General features: G+C 40.3%; 1 protein-coding gene across 2 annotated transcripts; it reads left to right on the forward strand.

The window, feature by feature from the left end:
- The first annotated feature begins 1844 nt into the window (after positions 1–1844).
- On the forward strand, positions 1845–27487 carry thrap3b (thyroid hormone receptor associated protein 3b). Of its 2 annotated transcripts, none has more exons than XM_057828225.1 (11): positions 1845–2155; positions 5404–5546; positions 9123–9821; positions 14646–15242; positions 15319–15485; positions 18468–18576; positions 18645–18720; positions 19254–19417; positions 22293–22542; positions 22628–22786; positions 26121–27487. In XM_057828225.1, the coding sequence occupies exons 2-11, from the start codon at positions 5431–5433 to the stop codon at positions 26340–26342; spliced, it is 2559 nt and encodes an 852-aa protein (XP_057684208.1). In that variant the 5' UTR covers positions 1845–2155; positions 5404–5430; the 3' UTR covers positions 26343–27487. The 2 variants fall into 2 exon arrangements, with proteins under 2 accessions (XP_057684208.1, XP_057684209.1); XM_057828226.1 differs by lacking the exon at positions 1845–2155 and adding an exon at positions 3140–3288.
- The last annotated feature ends 410 nt before the right edge of the window (positions 27488–27897 follow it).

The following is a 27897-nucleotide window of genomic DNA, read 5'->3' on the forward strand; positions in this document are numbered from 1 at the left end:
GTATCAGGCATGTCTTTAATAAACATTAATTGGAAAGTCATGTCTTTGTTTACAGTTGTTCCAAAGAAGTAAAATGAGAAGCCAGCTAGCTGGCGCTGAAGAACGAGTGGGGCATGAGTGATGATTAAAGTTGATCTGTCTCAATGGCCAAAGGCATTATGTGGCTCAAAATAGTCTAAAAATAGGAGGCACGCAACTCCACTGTTAGGTGGACATAAGCGGCCATGACGGTTATTAACTCTTCTTCAGTTTATTCAAAACATTTTACTGATAATAAAAATTATTTATTAATTTATTAAGCAAACTTCAAAACATATACATTAACATTGCATTGACACCCATGTACACAGATGCCATTGACAGCCATGTACGTCCAACTTTCCCATTCATTTCCAATGGCATTTACATTGCATTGACACCAATGTATACAGATGCCATTGACGGCCATGTATGTCCAACTTTTCCAATTATTTCTAGTGGCATTTACATTTAACCTGGTACTCCTGACTCACCGCTGTTCCAGCTATTGACTCTCAGTGTTTGAAAAACACAGGGAGAACAGTCTGGCCGTGCCAGGCAAATTTACATTGCATTGACGCAATGTATACAGATGCCATTGACGGCCATGTATGTCAATTGTATTGATGCCAAGGTACTTGGATTCCATCGACGCATATGTAAGTCGATGCCATTGACGGACATGTACGTCCAAATTTCCCATTCATTTCCTATGGTGTTTACATTGCATTGACGCCCATGTATACAGATGCCATTGACGGCCATGTATGTCAATTATATTGATGCCAATGTAGTTGGATTCCACTGATGCATATGTAAGTCGATGCCGTTGACAGCAATGTACGTCCAACTTTCCCATTCCTTTCTAATGGCATTTACGTTGCATTGACGCCCATGTATACGGATGCCATATATACGCATATGTAAGTCGATGCCATTGACAGCAATGTATGTCCTAATTTCCCATTCATTCCCAATGGCATTTACATTGCATTGACGCCAATGTATACAGATGCCATTGAAGACCATGTATTTCAACTGTATTGATGCCAATGTACTCTGATTCCACTGACGCATGTGTAAGTCGATGCCATTGACAGCAATGTATGTCCAAATTTCCTATTCATTTCCAATGGAATTTACATTGCATTGACGCCCATGTATACAGATGCCATTGACAGCCATGTATGTCAGTTGTATTGACGCCAATGTACTTGGATTCCATCGACGCATATGTAAGTCGATGCCATTGACGGTCATGTACGTCCAAATTTCCTATTCATTTCCAAAGGCATTTAAATTGCATTGCCACCTGTTTATGCAGATACCATTGACAGCTATGTATGTAAATTGTATTAATGCCAAAGTATTTGGATTCCATTGACGCATATGTAAGTCGATGCCATTGACGGTCATATACGTCCAAAGGCAAAAAATCCTGTGTCCCCAAATCAAAAGGTAGTGACCATTTATCAATAGGATATGTCCCCAAATCAACAGGAAGTGATCTGATATCAACAGGACGTGTCCCCCGAATGTCCTGAAATCGACAGAAAGTGGGTGGGCCAAAGTTCTGTATCCATCACAGCAAAGCCCCATAGTAATTTCTCTCGGAAATTGCAGTTTCTAGTTGGAAAATAAAGTAGTAAAACATTATAAATTGCGCTTTTTATGATTGTATACTATTTAGAATATTGTATTGTACTTAGACATTGAATTATTACTGTCAAGTGTCAAAATGACAACATTTTCTACGTTTAAAATTTGTTAATTCGTCATCAATGTAACGCGTATTGTCACAAATCTCGCGAGATTTGGCTCCCTCTCCAACCACGAGCTAATCTCTGTTGCCCGTCGACGGTGCATAGAACGCTCGAATCCTCGGAGCTGCGCACAAACGAAACGGAAAAACATGCTTTTTCTTCGTACTCGTCCAAATCGGAGTTTGTCATCATCCCCAGCTTGTATTTAAAGCGAAAGATTCCCCCTTTTTTGTCGCGTTTTGTCGCGTAGCAATTGCTAGCGGCGAGCTAGTTAGCCTTCTTGCTAACAATTCGGGACGGAAAAATACAGGAAGCGGTGGTCGGCCTAAAAGCTTGCTCTTGACGCACAAACGGCACAAATTCTTGAAAAACAGGTAATTTCAAAGACTCCTTGTTGGTGTATGTGTTCATTATAGTTAAAACTATATTAGCTAACTAACAGTTTGAAAGGTTTATTAACGTTTTCGTTACGGGTCGTCTTTCACGGAAGCACGTAACGTTGCAGTCTGGTGCGTAATCGATAATTTAATATCTAATATCTATCTACATTAATGTTTATGTTCAATTATATATGAATATATTTTTGTCCGGATGCAAATGTTCAGTTTGAATATGTTTTTAATCATGTAATGTCACAGGTTTTCGTTACAACACGTGTCTTGATTGATGTTGCACGTGTAATACGTGTTTGATAATATTTTTTGCCGTTTTAGGGTCACATTAATGATTCTTTAACTCTTTCAGTGCCGTTGACGAGGATAGACGTTCAATTACGTGGCTCTATAAATGAGTATCACTAGTAGACGTTCATTCGCTGACAGACCTCCCAACTCAAATGGACGTCTAGCGCCGTCAATGGCAGGCTGAGTTAACAAATCTACATCAAGAAATCCAGTGCTATGAAAAATACTAAATACAGAACATTTATTAAAGAATGCAGTTCAAAATCAGATCAGGGAAAACCTACAGTAAAAAAAAGTAAATCAAATCTGTGACATTGACGCCGATAGACGTCCAATTCATTAAAAGTGGGAGGGTTGGCAGCAAATGAACGTTCATTTGCTGCCACCGTCCCACTTCACTCATTTAAAGAGAATTTAGCCTTTAAAAGCTACATGATTGGACGTCTATTGCTGCCAACGGCAGCCAAATAGTTGTCATTGTTTCATGCATGAAATAGAAAGTATTCTGTTTTTCTGTGTAAATAATACATGCCCTTGTTACCTAAAACGGCCACTCCTAAAAGCCTACGGCGAGTACGTAAGTGTGAGAAAAGGCTTTTAAAAGGTTTGAGTGGCGTTTCTTGTGTATCAAATGGTCCAAGCGTCATGGCAACGGCTCCATAGCGACTGTTTGTTGTTTCTGGACATTCTGCCACATTGTCACGGAGGACTGGGCAACAAAATTCAAAGCTCTCCCTACATTTTCTAACCCATTTGAGATATTGACATTCCACTTTTTCAGACAGCACAAGTAATTACACGTGAATACAAGGCAAGGAAACTGGGTAAAAAGGTGTTTTTTTTTTTAAATGCAATGTTATTCTTGTCATTTTGAGCCAAACTGGTAGGCTCATGAAATATCGTTATAGGTAGCTGTTAATGTTATTTTTATAACTTGACTGGTAACCAACAAACTGCACCGAATGTCGGTTCTAGTTTCATTATTTCTTAAAATAGTTTTTGAAACGAAACCAGACGTGCGCTGTCTTGCAATGTATTTTGGGGGTCCACTGTACTTGTATTGTGGATAAGGCTGCAGCTATCGATTCTTTTAGTACCGTAATTGTCGCATTACAGGCCGCTACTTTTTCCCTCATTTTGAATCATGCAGTTTATAGTCCAGTGTGGCTTATTTTTTATTTATTTGGCTAAATACCTAACACTTTATTTGACAGCGGCATCATAAGACTGCTATAAGACCGTCTTAATATAGCATGAAATTATCATTGGCATTAATGAATGCTTATGACAGATGTCATTAAGTCTCATCTGTCAAATTATATCACTAATTCCATTTCTGTTCAGCTCGGATATTTTACATCCATTCAAAAGGGAGGTAATTTGCCGGATGACACAAAAGGACATCTGTCATAAATATTCGTTCATGCTCATGGCAGTGTCACGTCATAATTATGATGGTCTTGTGACAGTCTCATGGTGCCATTGTCAAATAAAGTGTTACCAAATTCCATAACTGGCAATTAATGAAACAATTACAACAGTAACTGAAGAAATAATTAGCACAAAACATGAATTTTGATTGTTATATAAACATCTGTAGCGCTGCAATGCATGCTTGGAGGCATGTTTGGATGACAAGTGTTGACAGTAGGTGGCAGCAGAGGTTGTTTGTCTCCCCCAAGAGAACAGTGATGGCCAAATGAAGCTTCTTGAAGCAATGACGCTTTGCAGCCAATTGGTTCAAAGCTTCAAGGTGGTTCATTTGGTCTTAGGACATTCTTATGATGCTGCTGTCAAATAAAGTGTTACCAAATTCCATAACTGGCAATTAATGAAAGAGCTAGAACAGTAACTGAAGAAATAATTAGCACAGAACATGAATTTTGTTATACATCTGTAGCGCTGCAATGCATTCTTGGAGGCATGTTGGATGACGAGTGTTGACATCAGGTGGCAGCAGAGGGGAGACTGTCTCCCCCAGAAGATTCTCTCTTCAAATGAAGCTTCTTGAAGCAATGAAGCTTTGCAGCCAATTGGTTCAAAGCTTCATGGTGGTTCATTTGGTCTTACGACATTCTTATAATGTTAAATTAAGTGTTACTGGTTAATAGCTTTTGGAGTGTATACCCTATAATACAGTGGGGACAGCTGTGACTTATAGTCCAGTGCGGTTTATCATGAACAAATGTCGTTTTCGTGTCAAATTTGGTGGGTGTCAGCTTATAGTCGGGTGTGACTTGTAGTGCGAAAATTACGGTAGTTGATTAATCTCTCAGCTGTTCGTATAATCGCGAAATAATCGAGTTATCAGATAAAGAACATTTAATGTGTTGAAAAAAATAGAAGATGATCTCAGTACAACAAAAGAACAATTGCTAACTCACATAGAAGTCTGTTTGCTTGAATGCTCTAAAATGCTAAAAAAAAAATACAATAATCTTTACAGATTTTTCTAACACTTGTTCCTGCAAAAACAGCTAAATATATATACTAATTTACAAATGCATAAAAAAACATTTGTTTATGTTGGTCTTAACAGGGAGCAGCTGGATTTTGCCATTGTAAATGAGTTATGTCATATTTACTGTTGCCACCAGAGGGGAGTGTATCCTCCCAAATCAATAAAACTAAATGCAAACACTGCCACTAACGGCCATAAACTCCCAGTTCAAATGAATTGGGCGTCTACAAGTTCTAACATCGCACAGGCGTTATTCCCACCCAGTGCACATATTGTGTGCACAGAAGCGCCGCTCGGTCTCATTACGCAACTGGCTCATGTCCATATGTTTGCATGCGGCTCCAGCTGCTGCCGCATTTCTCCGTTCTAACCTGTTGGCTTTTCTGCGTCACCACCATCTTTTGTTTTGACTCTCAATTTGGAAGGCAAATAGCGAGTACAATAGCACTTGACAAAGCTTTCTCCTCTCTTTTTGAAGGATTTTTAATCTGGAATAAGGGCTAAAATGGCTCCCTACTCTCCATCCCGCTCCAACTCCAGATCTAAGTCCCGATCCAGATCGGCTTCTAGATCACAATCTAGAAGCCGCTCCCGTTCAAGATCCAGGAAGCGTCGCTACAGGTAAAAAAAACTTTTTGACCTAATAAAAAAACAATTATGGAACAATTTTTGGACAGATCTAATAACCTATTCACATCATTCATATTTCAACATTTTAACTCATAAATGAACAATTTGCATGTTTAGATTTTTTTGACCAAAAAGTAAATTACCAAAACATCCTGTTAAATGCAATTGATATATTCGTATATTCATCATTCATATTCCAATGTATTACGAAAAATTTTTTTCTCTGTTACGTCGTTGACTAAAAATTTGCGCATCAACATCATATTTCAATGTTTTACTACAAAAATGGTTACTTTTCATGTTAACATTTTTATTATTATATTACATCTGACTAATAAAAGTGCAAGTGCATTAGTCCCCTGAGTTGTTTACACAAAATATAACAATATAAAACTGCAAAACGGCAACAAAGTTGTAAAAATATTTCAACAAAAATATTAAGTATCAAAACTTTATGTGCAGCTGTACTATATATATTTATTTGAAAAATACGGTTTACAATAAATTTAAATATATAAGAAACAAACTCAATTGAACTTGTAAATAATTGAACTGAATAACTGCAAATAACTGTGATGAATAACAGAACCATTTTAACTCCCAAATTTCCTGCCTTCCTGATAGCCGTCACATGAATAAAAAGAAGAAAAGACATTCCTTCAGCTGTGTTATGTATTTGTCTGCATATCGTCCACCTTCCTTGCTCAGCAATTCTCAACTGGGTCTCATAGGTTTTTGGCCAAGACTATTAGTTTATCCACTATAGCAGGCTTGAGACAAGAACGTTGGCACGTAACAATGTTCCCACCTGTGCTAAAAAGCTTCTGATGGGGAGCTCGTAGCAGGAATGCATAGATACCTGCGTTTTAAATGGTCCCACATGTTTGACAGATTACTTCTTGTTGAGGCAACCATGGCGAGGCACTGTCGACAGGGCTGTTTTTTGTCCCTTATAGTCTTGTTCTTGCCAAAATACTTCCAAAACTCCTTTTGGATACAGTCTTCCTTGCTCCTCCAACGTGTTGATTGCTTGCTTTCACTTTGAGAACGGGCCCTCCTCCCTCCGCTCTGCTGTTCGGCCCCTCCTCCCTCCACTCCGCTGTTGCTGGAGGGAAAGAGAAGCTGTGCGCTTTTTTCCCCTCTCCTTCCTCAAAACAAACGTTTGTGGATTAAAAAAAATGAAATTAAAAAACTATCGCACGTCCTTGCGATGGGACTATTGCACATGCGCACATCGCGATGGCGATGTTTGAACGATATATCGTTCAGGCCTATTTTGTGACATCCCAAACATCTGAATGTTTTCCTTCTACAACATAACATAAACAACAAGACAAATAGCGCTTTTGATAGCAAAGTAACAATTTATTTACACATAACTAAACTATTGAACTGAGAGATGACGCTGTTGTGGCCGCGGCTGCATTGGCATACGGGGTAAATTTTTCCCTCATCAATGCCTGTCTCATCAAGATATATTTTTTTGAATCTTTATTTTTTAGTGACCACTACCTCATAACAGAATTCACCGAGAGAACTTGTGTGGGGCATGTGCCTTGTTTCCTCACATCGTTCTCCACATTTTTTCTCACGCTTCTTACTTCTTCCAACTTCCGTTTCCTGACTATTTCTCTTCATTCATTTCCTTTCAAGGTCCGATATGAGTTCTTACCAAATGCGCTACTGCTCTCCAGTGGCCAGTTTTATTGGTTTAAAATGGATTTTGAGCATTGTGCTTTGGAGCCAAGTTGCATCAGAACCTGGAGATGTCTCTTGTAAAAAAAACAAAAACGTAAAAGACATATAAATGCGTTTTTGGGACACTGAAACAATTAAAAATAGAACGTATTTATACGTTTTGGGGAGCCAATGAGTGAAACAATTTGTGATCAAATTGATTTTATGTTAAACAGATACCATTACTGCTATTAGTATTGAACGTTAATAGAGAGCGAGAGGAAGAAACAGAGCCCATGTGTATGACTTGTGTAAATAATGATACATTATACACACACAGCCACCCTCTCTCAACACAGAAAGTCTTCCGGGAAGAAAAAACACCGCAAGCTGTATCATGAAAATATTATTTTGAACAGATGTTTACAATGACGGAGGACTTTACAAAAGAAGGCTAATGGAAGAGAGGAAACTCGTTAAACCTCTTGGCATGCTAACAAGCCACATTATCTGCCTCGTTAACTAGTGTACATTATAGTATCTAAGCCGCGGCCCGTCTGTTTCTTTTTGGTCGCTGAAGTACTCCCATCCGAGCGGCTGTCTTATTTGGGGGGGGGGGGGCTCAGGTTTAGTGTCATCGACAGACACCGGACAGAGCAACAACCAGAGGGGAAGGGGTGAGTGCTGTCGCTCCAAGCCACGGATTTCCCGCTGCAATTTTGGGACGTAAAAAATAGCAAATACCGTACTACGGTATGACTGAAATTTTTAGTGGTTTTGAAACCATGATGCTTTCATACCGCGGTAAAGCTTGCAACCGGTAACCGGCGCATGCCGAATCTTAAGATTATGTTTATCTTGCATGAGAGAATATGCAATGTTGCTTTAGCCTTTTAAGGTGTTTACTGGGTGATCCTTACACTCTAAATGTAACTCGTAGCGTTAGTTGAGCATTTGAGTGATGATCTTGAGCATGGCAAACATCCACTTAAACGCTACTCTAACTCGTTAACGTCTCGTCGTGAAGTCCTGGTGGGTTTTAATTATTTGAAAAAAAAGTACCGTTCTTGTTGAGTGGATAATCATAAAAAGAACCGCTGCTTTCGTTGGTTTGGTAACACAAGACCGAATTAACCGTTTAAGTCTCAGTTCATTGTAAATTTGAAGCTGTTGAAGCAATAAAAAAAATGCCTTTCATAATCTCGTGCTTTTTAAAAAAAATACTAATGGCTTACAAATTCGGTTTTGGATCTCTTAAATCGGCTGAATTTTTTTTTTTTATATATATCTGTATCGGCATTAGAAAATCCCATATCGGTCGACCTCTAGAATCTGTCAGGGAAATTCTATTTTGAACTCAGAGACAAGTATCAACTCGATAGCTCAAATATGAGACAAATGAATCAGACGCAGCCAAGGATTGCCTGCTTCGAAGACTTTATAGAATACAAGATATGTATCAGGGGTACAATGGCGTGATCCGGCCAGTAGCAAAGAGAATACACAAGTCAAGGGTTTACATATGCTTGTTGAAAGGGTGTTGCTAACTATGAAAACGATACCTACTATGAAAGCAAAAACGAAACTTACGACAGCCCACCTCTGGTGAGTTTCAGCTGAAAAACATCGTGAGTTACGACCTTGGGAACTTAGCCGTAACTGGTGCGAGAGGGAGTAAAATCAGATAAGGGAGTCCACAGAAACTCTTGTATTATGTTCAAAGAAATAGGTAGAGCACACGAACATGAATGGATACAGTCTCAGCACAAATGAAAATCGTATCACAGCAGTAATGTTTTATAAGCATGAATAAAATATTCTTTCACAGTATCAAAATGTAGTACAGAAATGGTAATTGACAACTATGCCCGTATTCCTTTTCGTTTTTAGCTCCAGGTCCCGTTCCCGCTCTCGTTCCCGCACCCCCATGTCCTACCGAAACTATCCCTCCCGGGACTATCAGAACAACCGTGGCTACAACCGAGGCTACAATCGCGGCTACCGAAGGCCCTTCCACTTCCGTGGAAGAAACCGAGGGTACTACCCGCGGGGGGGCCACTATCAGAACCGGGGCGGCGGCGGCGGAAATTACGGCTACAAGTCCAACTGGCAAGGCGGCGGAGGCTGGCACGACCGCAAGCGCGACCAGGACAGCCGCTCGCACAGTCCCCGGCGAGGACGCTCGCGCTCGCACTCGCCCAGCAAGCGCTCTGCCAGCCGCTCGCACTCGCGCCACTCGGACCGCTCTTCGTCTGAGCGGTCGCAGCGCTCCAGGGCCTCCAGTTCCTCCAGATCCCGCTCGTCTACCCCTTGCCCCCGCAACAAGGGCAAACCCAGCTCCAAGATCACCAAGGAAAAGCCGGCGGAACCGCCGGCAGAGAAGCCGGCCGAGGAAGGCGGCGCGATCGAGAAGGCCTCGGGAGGCAAATGGATCGACTACGGCGGCTCGGAAACGACTCAGAAGGAGGAAGCCGCCGCCGACAGCACCCCCAAATCGGGGCAAACGGCCTCCTTCAGCGGCTTCGGCTTCTTCTCCAAAGACGACGCCAAATCGGGAGAAAAGACGGTGATCTCGGCTGCCTTCAAAAAGTATGTCCGTCTTGCCTTTGGTCCCAGCTCGATGGGATTTCCTTGCTTTCTTTCCTTTCTCAGCAAAATGTCGTTTTTCTTTCAAATATTTTAGCCTTTTGCCAAAGATCTTTGGATGAATCAACAGGTTAAAATGGAATAGGACTCCTGATTTTAAATATGACAATTGTCCTTTGATGTGCACTGAGAGGAACTTTATTGAAATCCCACGGTGTACTTAGAAAGAAGCGCATGACGTGAGTATAAAAACTGCCTCATCCTCTGTTCTATTTGCGACAGGGGTGGCCCTATTTTTTTTTAAAAATTTTTTTACATTTCCTTTTTTTTTTGCTTGTTCACAAAAAATACATATTTGCATTAGTGCTGTACGATATACATCGTCATTTACAAAGAATAGAACATTTTTTTGCCAAGTATGTCACAGTAGTTCCGTCGAACAGCCTATAGATGTCCCAATCACTACCACTCGACATAGACTTCACTATCTGTTGATGGGAAATGAGGTGCAGGGCCGCTCCACAGGGGGCCTGTTGAAACTTAACATTTTCAAAACCAAAGGAAGTAGTGACCTAAAACCAAAACAGGCATCTCCCTTAGGTTTCCAGCAGCAGGTTTCCAGTCGTTCCCGAATAAAATCCCGATTAATTTTTATTTATTTATATATAATTATAACAAAACTTAAAATCTGAAGATTTTATAGCCATTTTATGCTAAATGCACAAAAAATCACCAAACGCTGAGATAATCACCTATATTTTTAGGATCAATAGCAGTATTTAACAGAAGTTTTTGCTCAAAATAGCGACTTAAATTTTTTTTGGTGTAATTTTTCAACAGCAAATAAATCAATTTTCACATCAGAAACTTAACACTTGAAGAAAACATGCAGGATCATCTAAATTTTACTCAACAAAAGCAAATTAAGCATTTCTCTATATACAATCATCAACTTATTTGCTGTAATTTTCAGACTAGAAGACCCACCTGACTACAAGCCGTGCCCCCCCCCCCTCCAATTTGACACAAAAACGGCATTTGTTCATCGATAAGCCGCAGCTCTCTTTACTGAATTATGGGATATTTACACCAAAAGATACTAACTTGTAACACTATATTTGACATCGGCATTATAAGACTCATAAGCTCAAATGAACCACCATGAAGCATTGAACCAATTGGCTGCAAAGCGTCATTGGTCCAAGAAGCTTCATTTGGCCACCACTGTTCCCTTGTAGTAGACAGTCAACCTCTGCTGTCACCTGCTGTCTACACTGTTGTCGTCCAACATGCCTCCTAACATGCATTGCAGCGTAACAGATGTAAAGAACAACCAAAATTCATGTTCTGTGCTAATTATTTCTTCAGTTACTGTTCCAGTTGTTTCATTTGACAGTGGCGCCATAAGACTCTCATCAGACCATAATTATGACATGACACTGCCATGAGGATTAATGTATGCTTACGAATAGGCCTGTCGCGATGACAAATTTTAGTGGGCGATAAATTATCTCATAAATTATTGCGATATGCGATATTATTGCACCCCCCCCCCCCAAATAAAATTTAAAAAATTTGCGTTTATTTATTTATTGTCATCATCATCGGTATCATTGACAGTTGCAAGATGTGATATGAGCAACCCGAAAAAAACGAAAATAAGACAAGGGCTGACGAGAGAAGCATATGCTTATCAAGTCCCGTCCCCTTTTAACCGATTTACAATAACACAGTGAGAATACAGTATATATCATTAGATCAAGTACACCCATTTAAACGCAATAAATGTTTACTTTTAAATTAAAAAATACCTTTTAAGAAATCACAACTAAAAACAATGGACCATGCCTCTTTCAAGTAAAAGACAACATTATTAATACCGAACAGAAACACAAAATAAATGTCTTTTTTCAAGAAAAATAAAATTGCACTTAATAACTGAAGCATTTAGGCACATAGGTATAAAGTTGCAGTAACAGTAATTGCACTTCAACAACAACAAAGAAAATAGACTAATTAAGTAGCAGTAACAAAAATTTGGCTCCCAAAGGTATCAAATATCATTTAACAGAGGTAAAACTGTCTCATTTCTTCAGCAATGTAGCGGACTATTTTGCGCGGTGTCGTCTGTTTTTCTCACATCAAGCGAATACCTCTAATTAACGTGACGAGGAGGCTCCGCTTGTTGCGATGCAGTTTTCTTACTAAGCTGTGACAACCGGAGAGGATGATTGTGTTTCAAATAAGCATGTAGATTTATTCTGTTGGCCATCTTTGTTGAAACAACTTCCAGAAACATTTTGCAGACTGGTTCGTCCTCTTCCTCATTCCGCTCGCTCATTGCTGTGCGCCGACAGTGCATTCGGCCCTGCCTCCATCCATTAAATGACGATCACTCAAACTCAAATGTATAAAACGAACATACCCAGAAGTCTTAAAACAGAGTGGCACAAGGAAGCTGAACTTTAAACAGCGCCGTCATGCACGTCTGCCACACATCTGCCGCAAGCGCGTGCGTCACGCGCGCACGTGCACGCGAAGCGATAAATCGCCGCAGGAAAATTACCGTCTTCATTTTTTTTTTATGTACCGCGCGATATATGGAATTATTGCGACAGGCTTACTTACGAAAGATATAATTTTGCGTCATCCGGCAAAACATCTCACTTTTGAATGGATGTAAAGATCCGAGCTGGACATAAATAGAGATAATCAATGCCCTTGATAGTGTCATGTCATAATGATAACTGTCTTATAGCAGTCTTATGACACAGCTGTCAAAGTGTTCCCTTTTAACCAAAATATATCAACAAATAAGCCGCACTGGAATAAGCTGCAGGATTCAAAATGAGGGGGAAAAAGTAGAGGCTTATAGTCCTAAAATTACGGTAGGTTGCATTCCGTTGTATCTACTGCCTCAGCACGTGTCGTCGGCTATCTGGCCCGCATCGTTTTTAGATTGAAATGTTATATAAAGTAAAACACATAAAAGCCAAATTGTTTTTTGAATGTACGCAGAAATGTCTAAATTACTTTATTCTTCTGCCAAAAAACAGGCAGTTGGCCGAAAATTACCTAATTATTTGAATGTAAAGTTATGCTATTGTGTATGGATACAAGATCCTACATGGCGGCTATCACATAACAAAAAGCTGTTGAAAGGTTTAAAGAAGGTTGAAAATTGTTGTAAATAAATGCGTTACTCCCGGAATTTCTATAAATATTAGCGTAAAATAGTTTAGATTCTTGGTTAAAAGCAAAAAATAACAGGTAGTTATCATTTTAGGTAAGCTAAAGTTGCGCAAATTTTTTCCGTTCATTTAAATTTTTTCAGGTTTCAAAGTGCATGCATAGTGCTATTTTATATAATACAGTGATACCTCAGCTCACGAACATAATTGGTTCCCAGAAAGTGTGCGTGAGGCGAAAAGTTCGTCTTCCGAACATTTATTTCCCATAAGAAACCATTAAAATGAGAATAATCCGTTCCCAGGTCCCCATAAAACATAATTTTCTACTAAATAAGCCTTAAAACTACACAAAAATATACCTTATTTTATGTATAATAAGTGTGCTATTGTATTATAATTAAAGAAATAAACTGTACTGTATAATAAAGTTGTTTTATTTACCTTTGCGATGGTATGGGAGTGGGAGGAGTGGGAGGAGGAGGGAGGGAGTTACTGTTTGGAAGGAGAGTGTTACCGGCAAAGTGCGCAGTTAGCGTAGACTCCACTGCTGTGCCCCCCGCATGCTTTTGGTTGTTAATAAAAGTGCCCACAAAAAGCCATCCGACACCTCTGGGTGTTTGTATGCAAGCCGCCATCGGGCGCACCGAAGACAACCGACGACAACGAGCCAACGTGACTCGCCGGTCCACTTCTCACGACGGTGGGAAGCTGAAAGCACCGCCAATTACCAGTCGAGGGCGAATTGGTAACACGAGTCACCTTCCATAAGGACTGTATGTAACTCTTTTTCGGTCCCATAATAGCAAAAGTACACTCAATATGGTCCAAAATGTCTATCAAACACAAACCACGTCCGCACTCAACGAAAGGGAGGGGACGAACTGGGACGCCGTGAGCGTGCGTCAGCTTCTCGTGGCGCTGTCCGACCGCGTGGCTTGGTTCGTCCGCCGAAAACTAGTTCGCCAGCAGAGACTATATGCTCGCGAATTTAATGTTCTTGAGGCGAAAAGTTCGTGAGCTTAAGCGTTCGTGAGCCGAGGTATCACTGTAATTACCTTTAGTCCTCGACCAAATCACTCTTGAGACACTCTTGCCTACTTGTATGCACTAAAACTTGCATCCTGTTTCCACCCAAATCTGGCGTTAAAACGCAGCACGTTTGAGTTGCCTGGCCCAGCCCGCTACGGGAAGCCATGGCACAATGTCTGTAGGAACTGTCTTGTCAACTGATAGTGAAGTCTATGGACTAGACCACTAATACTGCATGATAAACTTGTACAGAATTCAAACAGTTAATGACAGTTTAACTCGTTGACTGCGCAATATGTCCAATCCATTTGAAGAGGGAGAGTCCGAGCTAATTTAGCAAACATTCATTCATTGCCACTCTGCCAGTTCGAAATTGATTGGATGCCTACTAGTAAAACTCATTACAAACGGCACATATCTCGCTCTTTTTCCATATCATGCAGCACTAATTTACGTTCTTCTGCTGTGTAATGGCGCAGTCACCCTTCTAGGTGTTTTTGTGAGAACCGATTTAGACGGCCCCAGACGTGTTTTGTTCTGTCAGCCGATGGGGATGTCTCACCGTTTCCCCCCGGTTCTCCTTTCACGGTGGCTCGTGTCTCCTCAGGTTCTTGGCTGAAAACAAAAGCAAAAAGCAGGCAGCCGAAAAGGAGGAAGCGGCCGAACGCGAGAAGAGCAGCGCCGAGCGAGAACAAGAGAAGGGCATCAAATCCGGAGACATCTTCAGCATCTCCGTCCCCTTCGCCGACACCAAGGACGACAAGACCATGCCCTTCTTTGACGAAGAGGAGGAGGAGTTCCTCAAGTCTCACGGCTTGAAAGACCGGGATGCCGACGAGGACAAATCCAATCCGTCGGCGCGCGACATATTCGGGAAGTGGGGCGACGAGCCCGCCTACCCCACCTCCTACCCGCCGATAAAGGAGAAAAGTCGCAGGGACGAGGACGCCGAAACTTTAGACAAAATGGTGGAGGAGATGTACCAGAGCCGCAAGCACAGCAAGAAGGAGGAAAAGGCCAAGAAGAAGGAGAAGAAGGAGAAGGAGAAAGAGAAGAACAAAAGAAGTCCGTCCCCGGCGACCACGTCCAAAAGCAAGGAGAGACCCCTCTTTCCGGGGGCTTTCCCGACTCGTGACGAATCGCCTGTACGTCTCGCTTCGTCCAGAGAGGATTTTGAACAAAGGGTCTCCGAAGAAATGCCGAGGTAGTCCATGTCTAAATTCCTCAAATATTCCCAAAATTACTGAAAAAAAACTCAACTCTTGTGCATTTATTTTCAGCTCCTCCATGTCAAAGAATCGCTTCTTGTCCAGAGATCTGGTGAACCCCTCAAAAAAGGATGCCGAGTATCGTTCCATTTTCCAGAATATTCAGTCGGCTCAACTTCGCAGCAGCCCCGCCGAGCTTTTCGCTCAGCATATCGTGTCCATTGTGCACTACATCAAAGGTACAGTGACGTCAACGCTACGCTTCCTTCGCGGGACTATTGAGTCCGGGACGATGTCTTTCTTGCGTTGGTAGTAGACGTGTCCCGTGGCTGTACTGAGGTTTTAAAAACTCGTCACAATGGCAATGAGTTATTACCCGAAAATTAGGCACCTGTAAACCCGAGGCAGGGCTATCTAAGCCTGTCGCGATATGCAATAAATCCATTTATCGCACGGGAAATAAAAAGGGGCCGAGTGCACAGTCAGCTCATAGCAATGAGCAGGGTCAGGAAGGGGAAAAGGGACGGAAAATCCTCATTTCCAAGCCTAAGCAATATTTTGATTTTAAACCAAATGAAAATTGTGAGGCAACCAAAAAGGATGAACCAGTCTGCAAAATTTGTGCAGAGGTTGTTTCAACAACACAACAAATCTACATGCTCATTTGAAACAACTTCACCCTCTTTAGTTTTCACTGCTTGGTAAGCAAACTGCATCGCAACAAGCGGAGTCTTCCTCGTCACGTCAGTCGACAATTAGAGAGGTGTTAGCTTGATGTGTGAAATACAAACGAGACCGCGCAAAGTGACGGTCCCTCATGGAAAGTGTAGTCTGCTACATTGCTGAAGAAATGAGACAGTTTCACCTCTTTAATGTTGTTTTGCTACCGCCACTTAATTACTATTTTTCTCTGTTGTTGAAGTACAATTGTTCGTGTTAGAACAATTTTATACTTCTTATAACCTTTTATACCTCTCTAAAGTTATTGAATTTTATTTTTACTTTCAAAATATATTTTATTATATGTTTGATATTAATATTGTTGTCTATACTTAAAAAAAGAAGCATGGTCTATTGTTTTTCGTTGGGATTTCTTAAGTATTTTTTAATTTAAGAGAAAACGTCTATTGCGTTTAAATAGGTGTACTTGATCTATTAATATCTACTGTATTCTCACTGTGTTAATGTAAATTGGTTCAAAAATTTTGGAAGGGGGGGCAATAATATCGCAATACTTTGAGAGAATTTATCGCCCACTTAAATTTGTTATCGCGACAGTCCTAGCGGTATCCAATATAATGTTTTTTTTAAATGTATTTATTCTTGCACAAGATGGTTGTAAACCTCTTGTTTTCCGTTTTCCACCTTGGACAGAGGCATCCGAAAATGATGATTTAAAAAAAAAATTTTTTAAAGTTTGAACTCATTGGCTGCCATCTGACTGGCAGGGATTGCAGCTATTGTTTGATCCAGGGGTCTGCAACCCCGGTCCTCAAGAACTGCTATCCAGCTTGTGTTCCATGTCTCCCAACTTTAACACACCTAAATTCAGGATCGTTTTCAGGCTACTGCAGAGGTTGCTGATGAGCTGATCATTTGATTCAGGTGTGTTAAAGGAGGGAGACATGGAAAACAAGCTGGATAGTGGCTCTCGAGGACCAGGTTGCAGACCCCTGGTTTATTTCCTTGTTTTCCCATTCCCGCCCAAATGTTTGGTGCCCTGAGTCTGGGCACACAAAATGAAGACCTTTACTTTGTGCCCCCAATTCACCTTTCAATTTTCCCTTTTCCACCTAAAAATTGGGGTGCCTCATGTGTAGAGCTGAAACGAATACTCAAGCAACTCGTGTAACTAGAGTTTAAAAACTGATCCGAGTAATTTTATTCACCTCGAGGAATCGTTTAATTTTGCCAGCATCACGTTTTGCCCGGACTACTTTTAATGCGGGACAACGCGCAAACGTCACGTGCGTGAAGGAAGAAGCAATAAATAAATTTTTAAAAACTTGCCGCAACCGACAGCCGCTACAAAATACGCCGACGTTTCTAAAAACTACGTCCGCAGGATGCTAGTGTGGTAGCAGGTAGTGTCCGATGCGTCTCATAGATATCGCATGCATTTAGGACTTGATGCGAAATGACAGACTCGGCCGCGTCTGGGCAGCGTTAGTAAACAGCCGCCATCTTTAAGCAGTTGACTTCTCATCGCTAATAAATATAACGTTACTGTCACTCCCTCACGTAACGTTAGCCCTTCGAAGGGCTAGGTTTCTATTGATTATGACCACTGTCGATGCGTGGCTAACGTGTCTTACAGACAGGCTTTACTTAATCTGTAAAAACACAGCGCTGTAGAGTGATGAGGGGGTAAAATTAAAACATAATAAAGCTAATTGTCAGTTTTAGCTCAGTACTCATTGCTGAATAAAACACCAAGTAGCAACCAGGTATCATAGATTTATTTTGAACACTGCAAAAACTAAAAATCCTATCAGGACTTACAGTTTAGACTAACTTAAAACTTATCTAAAACTTAAAATAGCTTGACACAAATGGAAATTAAATTGAAACACGTGGGAAAAACATGTAGCTTTCAAGTGATGTGTGTTATCAAGCATAATTACACTTTTAGGTAAAAAATATGTTGTTTAAGATCTATAAGTTTTTTGAGTGAAAGCAGTGAGTTTTTTTTTCTAGTCACATTTTAGATGTGATTGTTGGCTGTTTTCGACAACGTACATCGAAAATAAAGACATTGATTGACTGAAAATGGTTCAATATTGGATTAAATGTCTTTTTTTCTCATGTATATTTATAATTGCTCTTTACCTTAAAAAAAAAAAAAAAATCCGATTACTCGATTAATCGATAGAATTTTCAGTCGATTACTCGATTATTAAAATATTCGGTAGCTGCAACCCTACTCATGTGAAAGTCGATGTCTTAGTAATGACTAAGTGCACCCCGTTTTAGTTACAATAAAATATCCCATACCATTGTATTATAACCATAACTAATACATTGTTAAAAAACATTTTTCAAAGTGAATACATTTTCTTAAACCCATATTGTCTAAACAATACATTTCAAAGCTTTAATTTTTGCTCAAGGTTATCATACTGCCAGAAACTGATATCTGCCCACTTCTAATTGTTATCGACTGCTCGTCTCTCAAACGGTGTTCATACCTCTTGCTTGCTCTCTCTCTTTCTTCCGCGCAGCTCAGCACTTCCCCTCCTCAGACATGTCTTTAAGTGAACGCTTCGCCATGTACCAAAGAAAGGCCGCAGAGGCAGAAATGAAGCCACGGAAAAGCCCAGAAATCCACAGGTTTGCACGACAAACATCACATTTTACACAGCACCGCCATTTTCTTGAGCTCCGCTCTTCTCTTTTAGGAGAATTGATGTTTCCCCCAGTGCCTTTAAGAGGCACTCTCACCTGTTTGAGGATATGGAGGAGGCCAGCTTCAAGGTGACCAGTCGTTTCGAAACCCTCCCCCCTCTCAATTTCCAGGACCCAAAACGACAGTGTTCAGCTTTGTGCTTTTCTTTCAAAGGATGCATATTTCTATATCAAAAGAGCCCAAATGTGTTTTATAAGTGCCAAGCGAGCCTGCGGCCTATGAGATATGGTTATTGATTGGGTATGTACCAACCCCGAGCAAAAGGCTAAAAGGAAGGGAGTTATGATCCTGAGTCCAAGCCTGTCATGGGACGCTTATCAATGCCTTAACCTTGTAAGTATCTTTCCATGAAAAGAAACAAATGAAGCTACCCGACTGCTGTAACCTTAAGTGATACATGCATGCTGCTGGTGTTCCATCAGTGCTTCTTGTTTGATGCCTTTTGAACTGCGAGTACGCGTATGCATTCGACCACTAGGGGGAGGCAAAACGGCTTAAATGGGAGTCAAATGGAAGCGTTCAACAGACAAATGTGTTGCCAAAGTACCTCATGTTATCGGCAAAAGCACGTTTACTGACAAGTTGATGCGTTTGACTGCAGGAGTCAAGCAAAAAGTTCAAAGGGGACACCATGGACCTTCGCCTGGACATTGAAAGGCGCAAGAGGTTTGCCGGGAAGGAGTACCGGCGTGAGGCGGGCAGGAGCCCCGGAGGTTCTCAAGAGAGGTCCTCTGAGAAATCCGGGAAACACCACAAGAAATCCAAGTAAGCAATATTAATTTTATATGAAGTTAGTGTTTGCTCTGGCACCATGCTGTGCTCCATTTTCTGTGCTGCACCTGAAGGCAGGTGGACAGTTTATGGAACAACTTATACTGGCAGGCGTCTAACCCATTCGGACTGGGAGGGCTTGGCAAGGAATACTTGGTTTTTTTTTCCCCTCATCCATCTTTATTTTCCCTTCTCCACCTAAAAATCACGGTGTAGATGGTGAAAGCTTATTGAAGCAAGCTTTGTTTATTAGTAGTGCCTTCTTTACAAAATGAACACATTTAGTTTTTTTACCCTTATATCCATGTTTCCTTTTCCACCTAAGAAATTGGGGTGTAGTTAGTCAAAGCTATTTGATCCAAACTCATATTTTGTTCGTTTTCACCATTATAATTTTTGTTTCCTTCACCCGCTTGTTTTCCCTTTTCCATCTAGTCCAAATGTATCAGGCGGCTATTGCCGTCAGTAGGTGTTTCCAATATCAAGTCCCTTTTTTACCAACTACCACTACACATACTAATGGTGTGCGTAAAAAATCGATTATTAGATGCTTTGAGATTCGACACGTGACGATTCGATTACAGTTCATCAGTGTTCAAAAACGATGATTTTCCCTAATAACTTTATGACAGCCGCTAGTAGCGGAAGAAATTCAAGACAGGTCTGCCGCCCGGATGCACAACGTTATGATGGATGCAGCTGAAGTTACTGACCGAGAGATTTACTCCTGTTTAAAAGACTCGAAAATAAATTTTTATGAGAAAGGCAGAATCCTGGCGGTCACGCTTTTGGTCCTCTTCTGTGCGCATGTTATTTTTTAGAAAGAGCAGGGTAGAGAGGTAGTTTGTTGCTCCTTGTCTTTCAATTTTCCAGCAGTAGGTTCTAGGGCTGCAGCTATCGAGTATTATTGTAGTCGATTAATCGATGAACTATTAGGTTCGAATAATTGAGTAATCGGATAAGGAACATGAAAAATTAAAATACCTGAGTTGAGCCTCAAACATTTTTTTTTTTTTAAATGAGGCTCAATGTACAATAAAAAACAATTGGCTAACTTACAAAGCAAAGGTCCGCGAGCTTAAATGCTATAAAATGCAAAGTTTTTTTATTTATTTTTTAAACAATGCTCTTAACAAATGGTTCAGACACATACTCCCACAAAAACGGCTAAATATACCTATAAGCTAAATTACGAATGCGTTAAAAAACATGCTCAAACAAAAGCTTAGCTTACTTTGGTCTTAACAGGGAGCAGTTGGATTCAGCCATGTGAAATGAGGCAGACCAGAGGGCAATGTATCCACCCAAATCAGTAAAACTAAATGCAAACACTTTCAAAACAAACCATTACAACGGCACTTTAATTAAACAAATACTCGAAGCAATAAAATTTAATTTGAATATTTTTTTCTAATCGAATACTCGAGTTTATCGATTAATCGTTGCAGCACTAATTTACATCCTAACCAAAGTTGAAGTCAATACTAGGGCTGCAGCTATCGATTAATTTAGTAGTCGATTAATCGATGAACTAATTTATCAAATAATCGAGTAATTTGAGTAAAAATAGAGTAAAAATTAAAATACCTGAGCTGAGTCTCAAACGGTATAAAAAACAATTAAATAAGGATCTATGTACAACAAAAGAACAATTTGTTACTTACATAGCAAAAGCATGCTAGCTTAAATGCTATGAAACGTTAACTTTTTTTTTTTTTTTTTTACAATGCTCTTAACAAATAGTTCAGACACATACTCCCACAAAAAATGGCTAAATATACCCATAAACTAAATTATGAATGCATAAAAAAAACATTAGTGCAAACAAAAGCTTAGCTTATGTTGGTCTTAACATGGAGCAGCTGGATTCAGTCATGTGAAATAAGGTAGACGAGAGGGCAGTGTAACCACTCAAATCAATAAAACTGATTGCAAACACTTTCAAAATAAACTATGACAACGCCACAATTATTAAACGAATACTCAAAGCAGCAAAATTTATTTGGAATCTTTTTTTTCTAATCGAATACTCGAGTTAATCGATTAATCGTTGCAGGACTAGTAGGTTCAAGTCGTGCTAATTGGAATAAGTTCCTAGTGTTTTGCTAAGTCACGTGTCCGTCTATCGGAGGTGAGTACACGAACCCTCTTGTACTGTTTAGCTTTTATTGTTGTTTTTTTTTTTTAGATGTTAATAGTTAGTGCCGAACGCTAAGCTAATTAGCGACTTCGCTACCATGTATTGCCATGTCAATTTGTACGTTGTTTGGTGGTGTAAAGCCCGCCCGTCTCATCAGACCATAGGACATGGTTGCAGTAATCCATGTGCTTTGCTGACATGTCTTCAGCAAACTGTTTGCGGGCTTTCTTGTGTACCGTCTTCAGAAGAAGTTTCCTCCTAGGGTGACACCCATGCACACCAATTTTATGTAGAATGCGGCGTATGGTCTGAGCACTAACAGGCTGACCCCCCCACCTCTTCAATCTCTGCAGCAATGCTGACAGCATTCCTGGAACGAGTCACATGACATTTTGGAGGGAAAATGACAAGCAGTACTCAATTTGGACATTTAGGGATGTATGTAGTTTCTAATAGGTGGACTCACTTTTGTTGCCATGGGTTTAAATATTAATGGCTATATTTTGAGGGGAAAATAAATTAACTATATTATATGCACAAAGACTATCTTTCATTGTGTCAGTGTCATTTTGTCAGTGTTGTCCCATGAAATGATATACTTAAATATCTGCAGAAATGCGAGGGGTGTACTCACTTTCGTTTTACACTGTATTACCACAATTGACTAGGAAGCCAATGAGGTAAAAAAAAAAAAATTCTCATCACTGACCGTTTTTATTCCGTGCCCAGGAAAGGGAAGAAGAAGCGCGACCGCTCACCGTCATCCTCTTCCTCATCTTCCTCGCCGTCCCCGTTCCCCTCCGCGCCGCAGCAGCAATTCCGCAGCAAGGAGTTCAACATGGGAGACGGCCCGGACAATTTCGAGGAGGGATTCTCTCACTCGCGGTACCCTCAACGTGAGTATGGAGGCCACGGGGATCGAGCCCACCCGCGGGAATTTGAGGGTCAGCATATGGAAAGAGGACGAGGGCGCGGATTTGTGAGTGATCGTCCCTTTTGGGGTCTCATGGAATTTTAGGTGAATAAAGTGGAAGGGAACCTGAACCTTATTTTCATGTTTTTAGTTCCCAAGGATGAGAGGGCGAGGATGGAACAGGGGCAATTATCCTGGCAACAACAACAACAACAGTAATGGCAACCCTGCCAACATGAATCCTCAAGTGCGCCCTCCAGAGGAAGAGTGGGATCCTGAGTACACGCCCAAGAGCAGGAAGTACTACTTGGTGAGTCAAATTTTATATATTTTTTTTCAATGAAAAACAAATGAGCAGCCAATGAGTTAATTAAAAAGTGGGTAAAACTGTAAATATTCCTTTTTTATTTTCCTTTTCCTTTTTAAATTTTTAATTAATCGGAAAGTAAATACAGTGGTACCCTAACATACAATCCCTTTCGACATCCGACGTAAAATTTGACCCGTCATTTGTTTCGACGTATGACGACATGCTCAAAATACGACGATTTATGACAGCGTTGCAATTTCATATTTTTCCCGCAAGACGGACGCACAGCGGATTGTCATGTGAGAGAAATCAACGTGGGTCCCAAGAAGGTTAGTGCATGTGGTGAAAAAAAGGTTACGCTTACCATTGAAATTAAGATGGAATCAATAGAAAAATATGAGCGTGGTGTGCCATCCGTGAACTGGCTCGACAATGCGGCCGAAATATGTGTACGACCTCAACGGTCCTGCTCCGATCTCCGTTCGCCGGTCTCTATAAGTTAGGGTGACAATTATTACTGTACTCTAACTCGGTAAGGTAATCGTCAGCTTGGTCATGTTTTTAATCATTTATTTCAGAACTTGTGCAACACAACGCAGTTGCTGTCCGCCGTAACCAACACCAGCAACAATATGTAAAGAGAAATTATAAACTTCCTATTCTATAGTTAGTGTAGGCATTCGGTTTATTTGTTTGTACATCTTGTGTCTCTCTCCTTCTGTCCCGCCATAACTCCTTCCTGTTCGCTGTTTTCTACTAATAAACGAGGCATGTTGAATGATCACAATGTGATAAAATTAAACTGTTCAGACCAATCGGACACTCAGATTTAAATTCTTTGTGTCAAGCAGCTGAACAAGACAGGTTTTGTAAAAAATACAAACTTCCTATTCTTCTGCACCTCTGTCACTCCAAAGGGAAACCCAAGTGGGCTTGATGACGGTCAGTGTGCGTTCAGGAACAGCATGCAAAACACAACCACCACATTAGAACCTGATTCGTTACATTATTATTATTATTCCCATTTGTATTCATAATTGATTTGGTTTGTAATGTGTAATTGCTATTTGTAATTCTACCAACACAGCAGTATTTCCATCAGTATTTCTTCAGGAATTAGTGTGAGTTTTTGGGCCGTGGACCGAATTAATCAAAGTATAATGTATTCTTATGGAAAAATCCTGCTCGACATACAACCATTTTGATTTAGAAACCAGCTCCTGGAAGGAATTAAATAGGTATGGGATATACGTAGCCCTGGCATTTCCACTCGTCTGCAGGACTATCACATTTCTGATGTGCATTACTACGTGCAATTAGACACGCACTCAAGTAGGCATGTGCCGGTTACCGGTTTCAAGGTTTACCGTGGTATGAAAAGTTTACTGTTTCAAAAACGCTAACATTTTCCGTCATACCGCAGTACGGTATTCGCTATTATACATTTCTCAAAAATGCAGCCAGAAGTGTCTTAGAGTGGCAGCGCTCACCACTCCCTCTCCGGTTGTTGCCCTGTGTGTCAGTGACGCTATTCTGCTATACAGCCAGCGAACCACAAAAAAGAAAGGCGTACTTTTCTTGAATTTATGGACGTCTCAAATCATTGTAACTGAAATAAACAAAACTAATACATTTGAAACATTATACAATAGTATTTTACATGTGTGAGTAGCTTCAAAATCTCGGCGAATTTTTTTTTTTTAACCCATACATTTCAAAATTACACATTTTGGAGACATTAATATGCAATACCGTGGTATTTTTCGTCAAGGTTATCATCCCGTCAAAACCTCATACCGGCACATGCCTACACTCAAGTAGGGAAACTCTTTGTCAGGATAAGCGATCAGGCAGCATAGAATAGGATGCCACCATATCCACACGAACAATGGATTCACACATAAATACTGGGTTCTACACCTCACGTGGCATGACTGAAATCTTTCTGAACCCCCCGTGTAGGCGTTCAATGTATTTCTTGTTGTTGTTTGTGCTTCTTACCCTTGCTGTTTGCTGCTTTCTCCTAATGAACAAAGCACGTTGAATGATCACAATGATAGTATGTCATGCTCCCATTTCATACATTAAAACTGTTCAGACCAATCGGACACTCAGATTTCCATTCTCGGTGTCGCTGAACAGTACAGGTTAAAAAAAAATGTGTATGTGGAGGTACCACTGTATTATTTTACATTATTATTTTTACTTGTTTTTTAACCCCTTCCGACCCGTATTTTTTTCTGCTGGGCAAAAAAAAAAAAGCGCTGATTTTTACTCAAACACCAGAATAAAGTGTACATTTTTGGTTGGGGATATTTCATGCTTTTATTGGTTATTTTTAATGTTAATGTGTTTTTAAGGAGAAATGAATACTTAACGTTATCCTTTTTTGAAACTGCATTTGGTCAGCCATTTTCGAAGAGCCAAAAATAGCAAAGAGGGCGTGCCAAACCTCTTGATTTGATTTTGATGGGTAAGGTTTCATCCAGTCATCTTCCAAAAGTGGCAGTAGCAACTAAATTCAGTGTATTCATTGGTTAAGACGCGAACGTGTCATGTCCTTCAGCAGCTTGTTTAGGTCTGAAGGGGTTAAGTATGACATGACACTGCCATTAGCAGTGAATGCTTATAACGTCTTGTGTCATCCAGCAAATTACCTCACTTTTGAATGGATGTAAAAGATCCGAGCTGGACATCATGGAGTTGGTGACATAATTTGTTTTTAATGAGAAAGGAGCACTTTACGTTATCCTTTTTTGAAACTGTGTTTGGTCAGCCATTTTCAAAGAGCCAAAAATAGCAAAGAGGGCGTGCCAAACCTCTTGATTTGATTTCGATGGGTAAAGTTTCATTCAGTCATCCACCAGAAGTGGCAATAGCAACTAAATTCAGAGTATTTACTGGTTTAGGGATGTGAACACGTGATGTCCTTTAACAGCATTATTAGGTCTGAAGGGGTTAAAAAATTAAACTTTTTTTTTCCTTAATTGAAAAACAAATGGAAAAAAAGTTTTTTAAAGGGGGGGTTGTATACGCTAATAAAATGGTATTTTATTTTGGTGAGAAAACAAAAGAAAAACAATTTGTTCTTTGGCCACGCAGAATTATGTGGCATGCCGATTAATCTTGTGCACCATTTTGTGACACCTTTGTAGTATGTAGCCATCCATCATTTAGTGTCATTTTTAGTATGTGTCAGTCTTTCATTTTGTGTCCTATTTTAGTAAATTTGTCCGCCATTTTGTTTTTAGTCTCCATTTTGTGTCATGTTTTAGTAGCTCACAGTCCTCTCATTTTTGTTTCACCCAAGCTAACATCAGTCTCATTTTTCCAGCACGACGACCGCGACGGGGAGAAAAACTGGGTGGATAACCGCGGGCGCGGCCGGGGGTCCTTCATGCCCCGGCGCGGCCGCTTCGTCTATCGCAAGGGGGGCAGCAGCCCCAAGTGGGCCCACGACATGTTCCAGAACGCCGAAAACCCTGAAATGGGAGACGACAGCATGGAGGCGGAGCCTAAAGACGGCAAAAACGCCGACGACGGCCTCAAATCCTAAACCGGCGGTTTGTTGTCGCCGCTTGTAAAATCTATATCTAGCCACCCTTTTACTCATATGTTGTAGTTTTTGGTCATGTGTTCAATGAATGCATGTTTTGTTTTTGTTTTTGTTTTTCGAATATCAAGGATCGTTCAATGAAAAACACCAGAAAAATACAAAAATATTTGTGCCTTAGATGATTAAAAAAATACAGTTCTTGTACGCTTGTTTTGGGAGGCTCTGATACTTCTCGATGTTAAAACTGCATGAACAGATTTTTTTTGCTTCTCCCACGGGACCAACCGATAGTTGCTCATTTGGAATTTTTCTGATTTTACCCCTTAAAATGTTCATTTTTCAAAAATACTGTAGCAAAACCATCTGTGATTATCAACCACATGCGTATTTTAATGTCAAATGTCCAGCTAAATTAACTCGTTTGATGCCATTGGCGGCAATTGACGTCTAAGCTGTTTTGACTTAGGTGGATTTGAATAACTACAAAACTGTTAAAACTATTGTAAATGCCCAATTTATCAGTAGTAGACGTCCAATCCATTTGAAGTGGGAGGGTGGCAGCGAATGAACGTTCGTTCATTGGGAACCACCCCCAAAAAAATAGGATGACTCAAAATATATATTTTGATGCAAGTACACTATAAAACCTTTATGCATTTGCTGCCTTCCAGTCAAAATGGATTGGACCTCTAGCGCTGTCAATGGCAGACAATGTTAATTTATGAAGCCATTCGAGAAAAAGGACAGTTGTTAAGTTTTTTTCCCCATTAATTTGTGTTGTAAATGGTAAAAAGCCAAAGTTACTATGTGGTTAATGTCTGGTTGGTTTATCACCATCAATGGTAGATAATGAGTTAAACTTTACGTATGTGTACTACTAGTATGTACAGATTTTGGGGTATTGACAAGCAAAAGTATCCAAATTTGAAAATTAAGCTACTTAAGTGGAAGGAACCCTAAAATTGTATCCCAGTAAATTGAAACATTCGCTTCAAAAAATGTTTTAAGAACTATTTTCGATCCATATTGCATGTACGCGACAATTTTGTTTTTGGGACGAATATGAAGCTGGCAACTTTTATATTGTCGAAGCGCTTTTTGTGTTTGTCTTTTAATTTTCAATAAACATCCTTTGATTTAGGAAACTGCTCGTTTGGAATGTTTGGACGCGGTAGTCATCGGGTTTAAGTCACATTTTGCTGAGGTTTTCGCTGTCCGTACAATGGCGTTTTCGGCAACAAAACGGTAGCTTATGTTTTTATGAAGGACGACTTGAGGCCAACAGAAAATTCACTCCCTCACACTACGATGAAATAAATGGTTCTTTCATAAAGTTAAACAGAGGTGCCTTTGCTGAAAGAGAGACACTGTTGGGAATTGTGTGGAAGGAGAAACACGGGGCAATGGGGTGAGTGACACTGGGAAACTGAAGGAAACGGAAAAACCGGATTTATTCACCTGTGTAAGTGAATAAAACACAAATGTGAATTAATATTTAAGTTTCTGGTGTACCTTTTAGAAAACGATTAACGTCCTTTACAAGCACAGTCAAGTG

This window comes from Corythoichthys intestinalis, chromosome 22, assembly GCF_030265065.1.
Source record: "Corythoichthys intestinalis isolate RoL2023-P3 chromosome 22, ASM3026506v1, whole genome shotgun sequence".
NCBI classification, from domain to species: domain Eukaryota; kingdom Metazoa; phylum Chordata; class Actinopteri; order Syngnathiformes; family Syngnathidae; genus Corythoichthys; species Corythoichthys intestinalis.

Bases quoted from the DNA above. Each gene is read 5' to 3' on its own strand.
- thrap3b (XM_057828225.1), top strand. From the start codon at position 5,431: ATGGCTCCCTACTCTCCATCCCGCTCCAACTCCAGATCTAAGTCCCGA. The intron at 18,577-18,644 runs GTTTGCACGACA...CTTCTCTTTTAG, and splicing joins AAAAGCCCAGAAATCCACAG to GAGAATTGATGTTTCCCCCA. The intron at 22,787-26,120 runs GTGAGTCAAATT...TCATTTTTCCAG, and splicing joins AGAGCAGGAAGTACTACTTG to CACGACGACCGCGACGGGGA.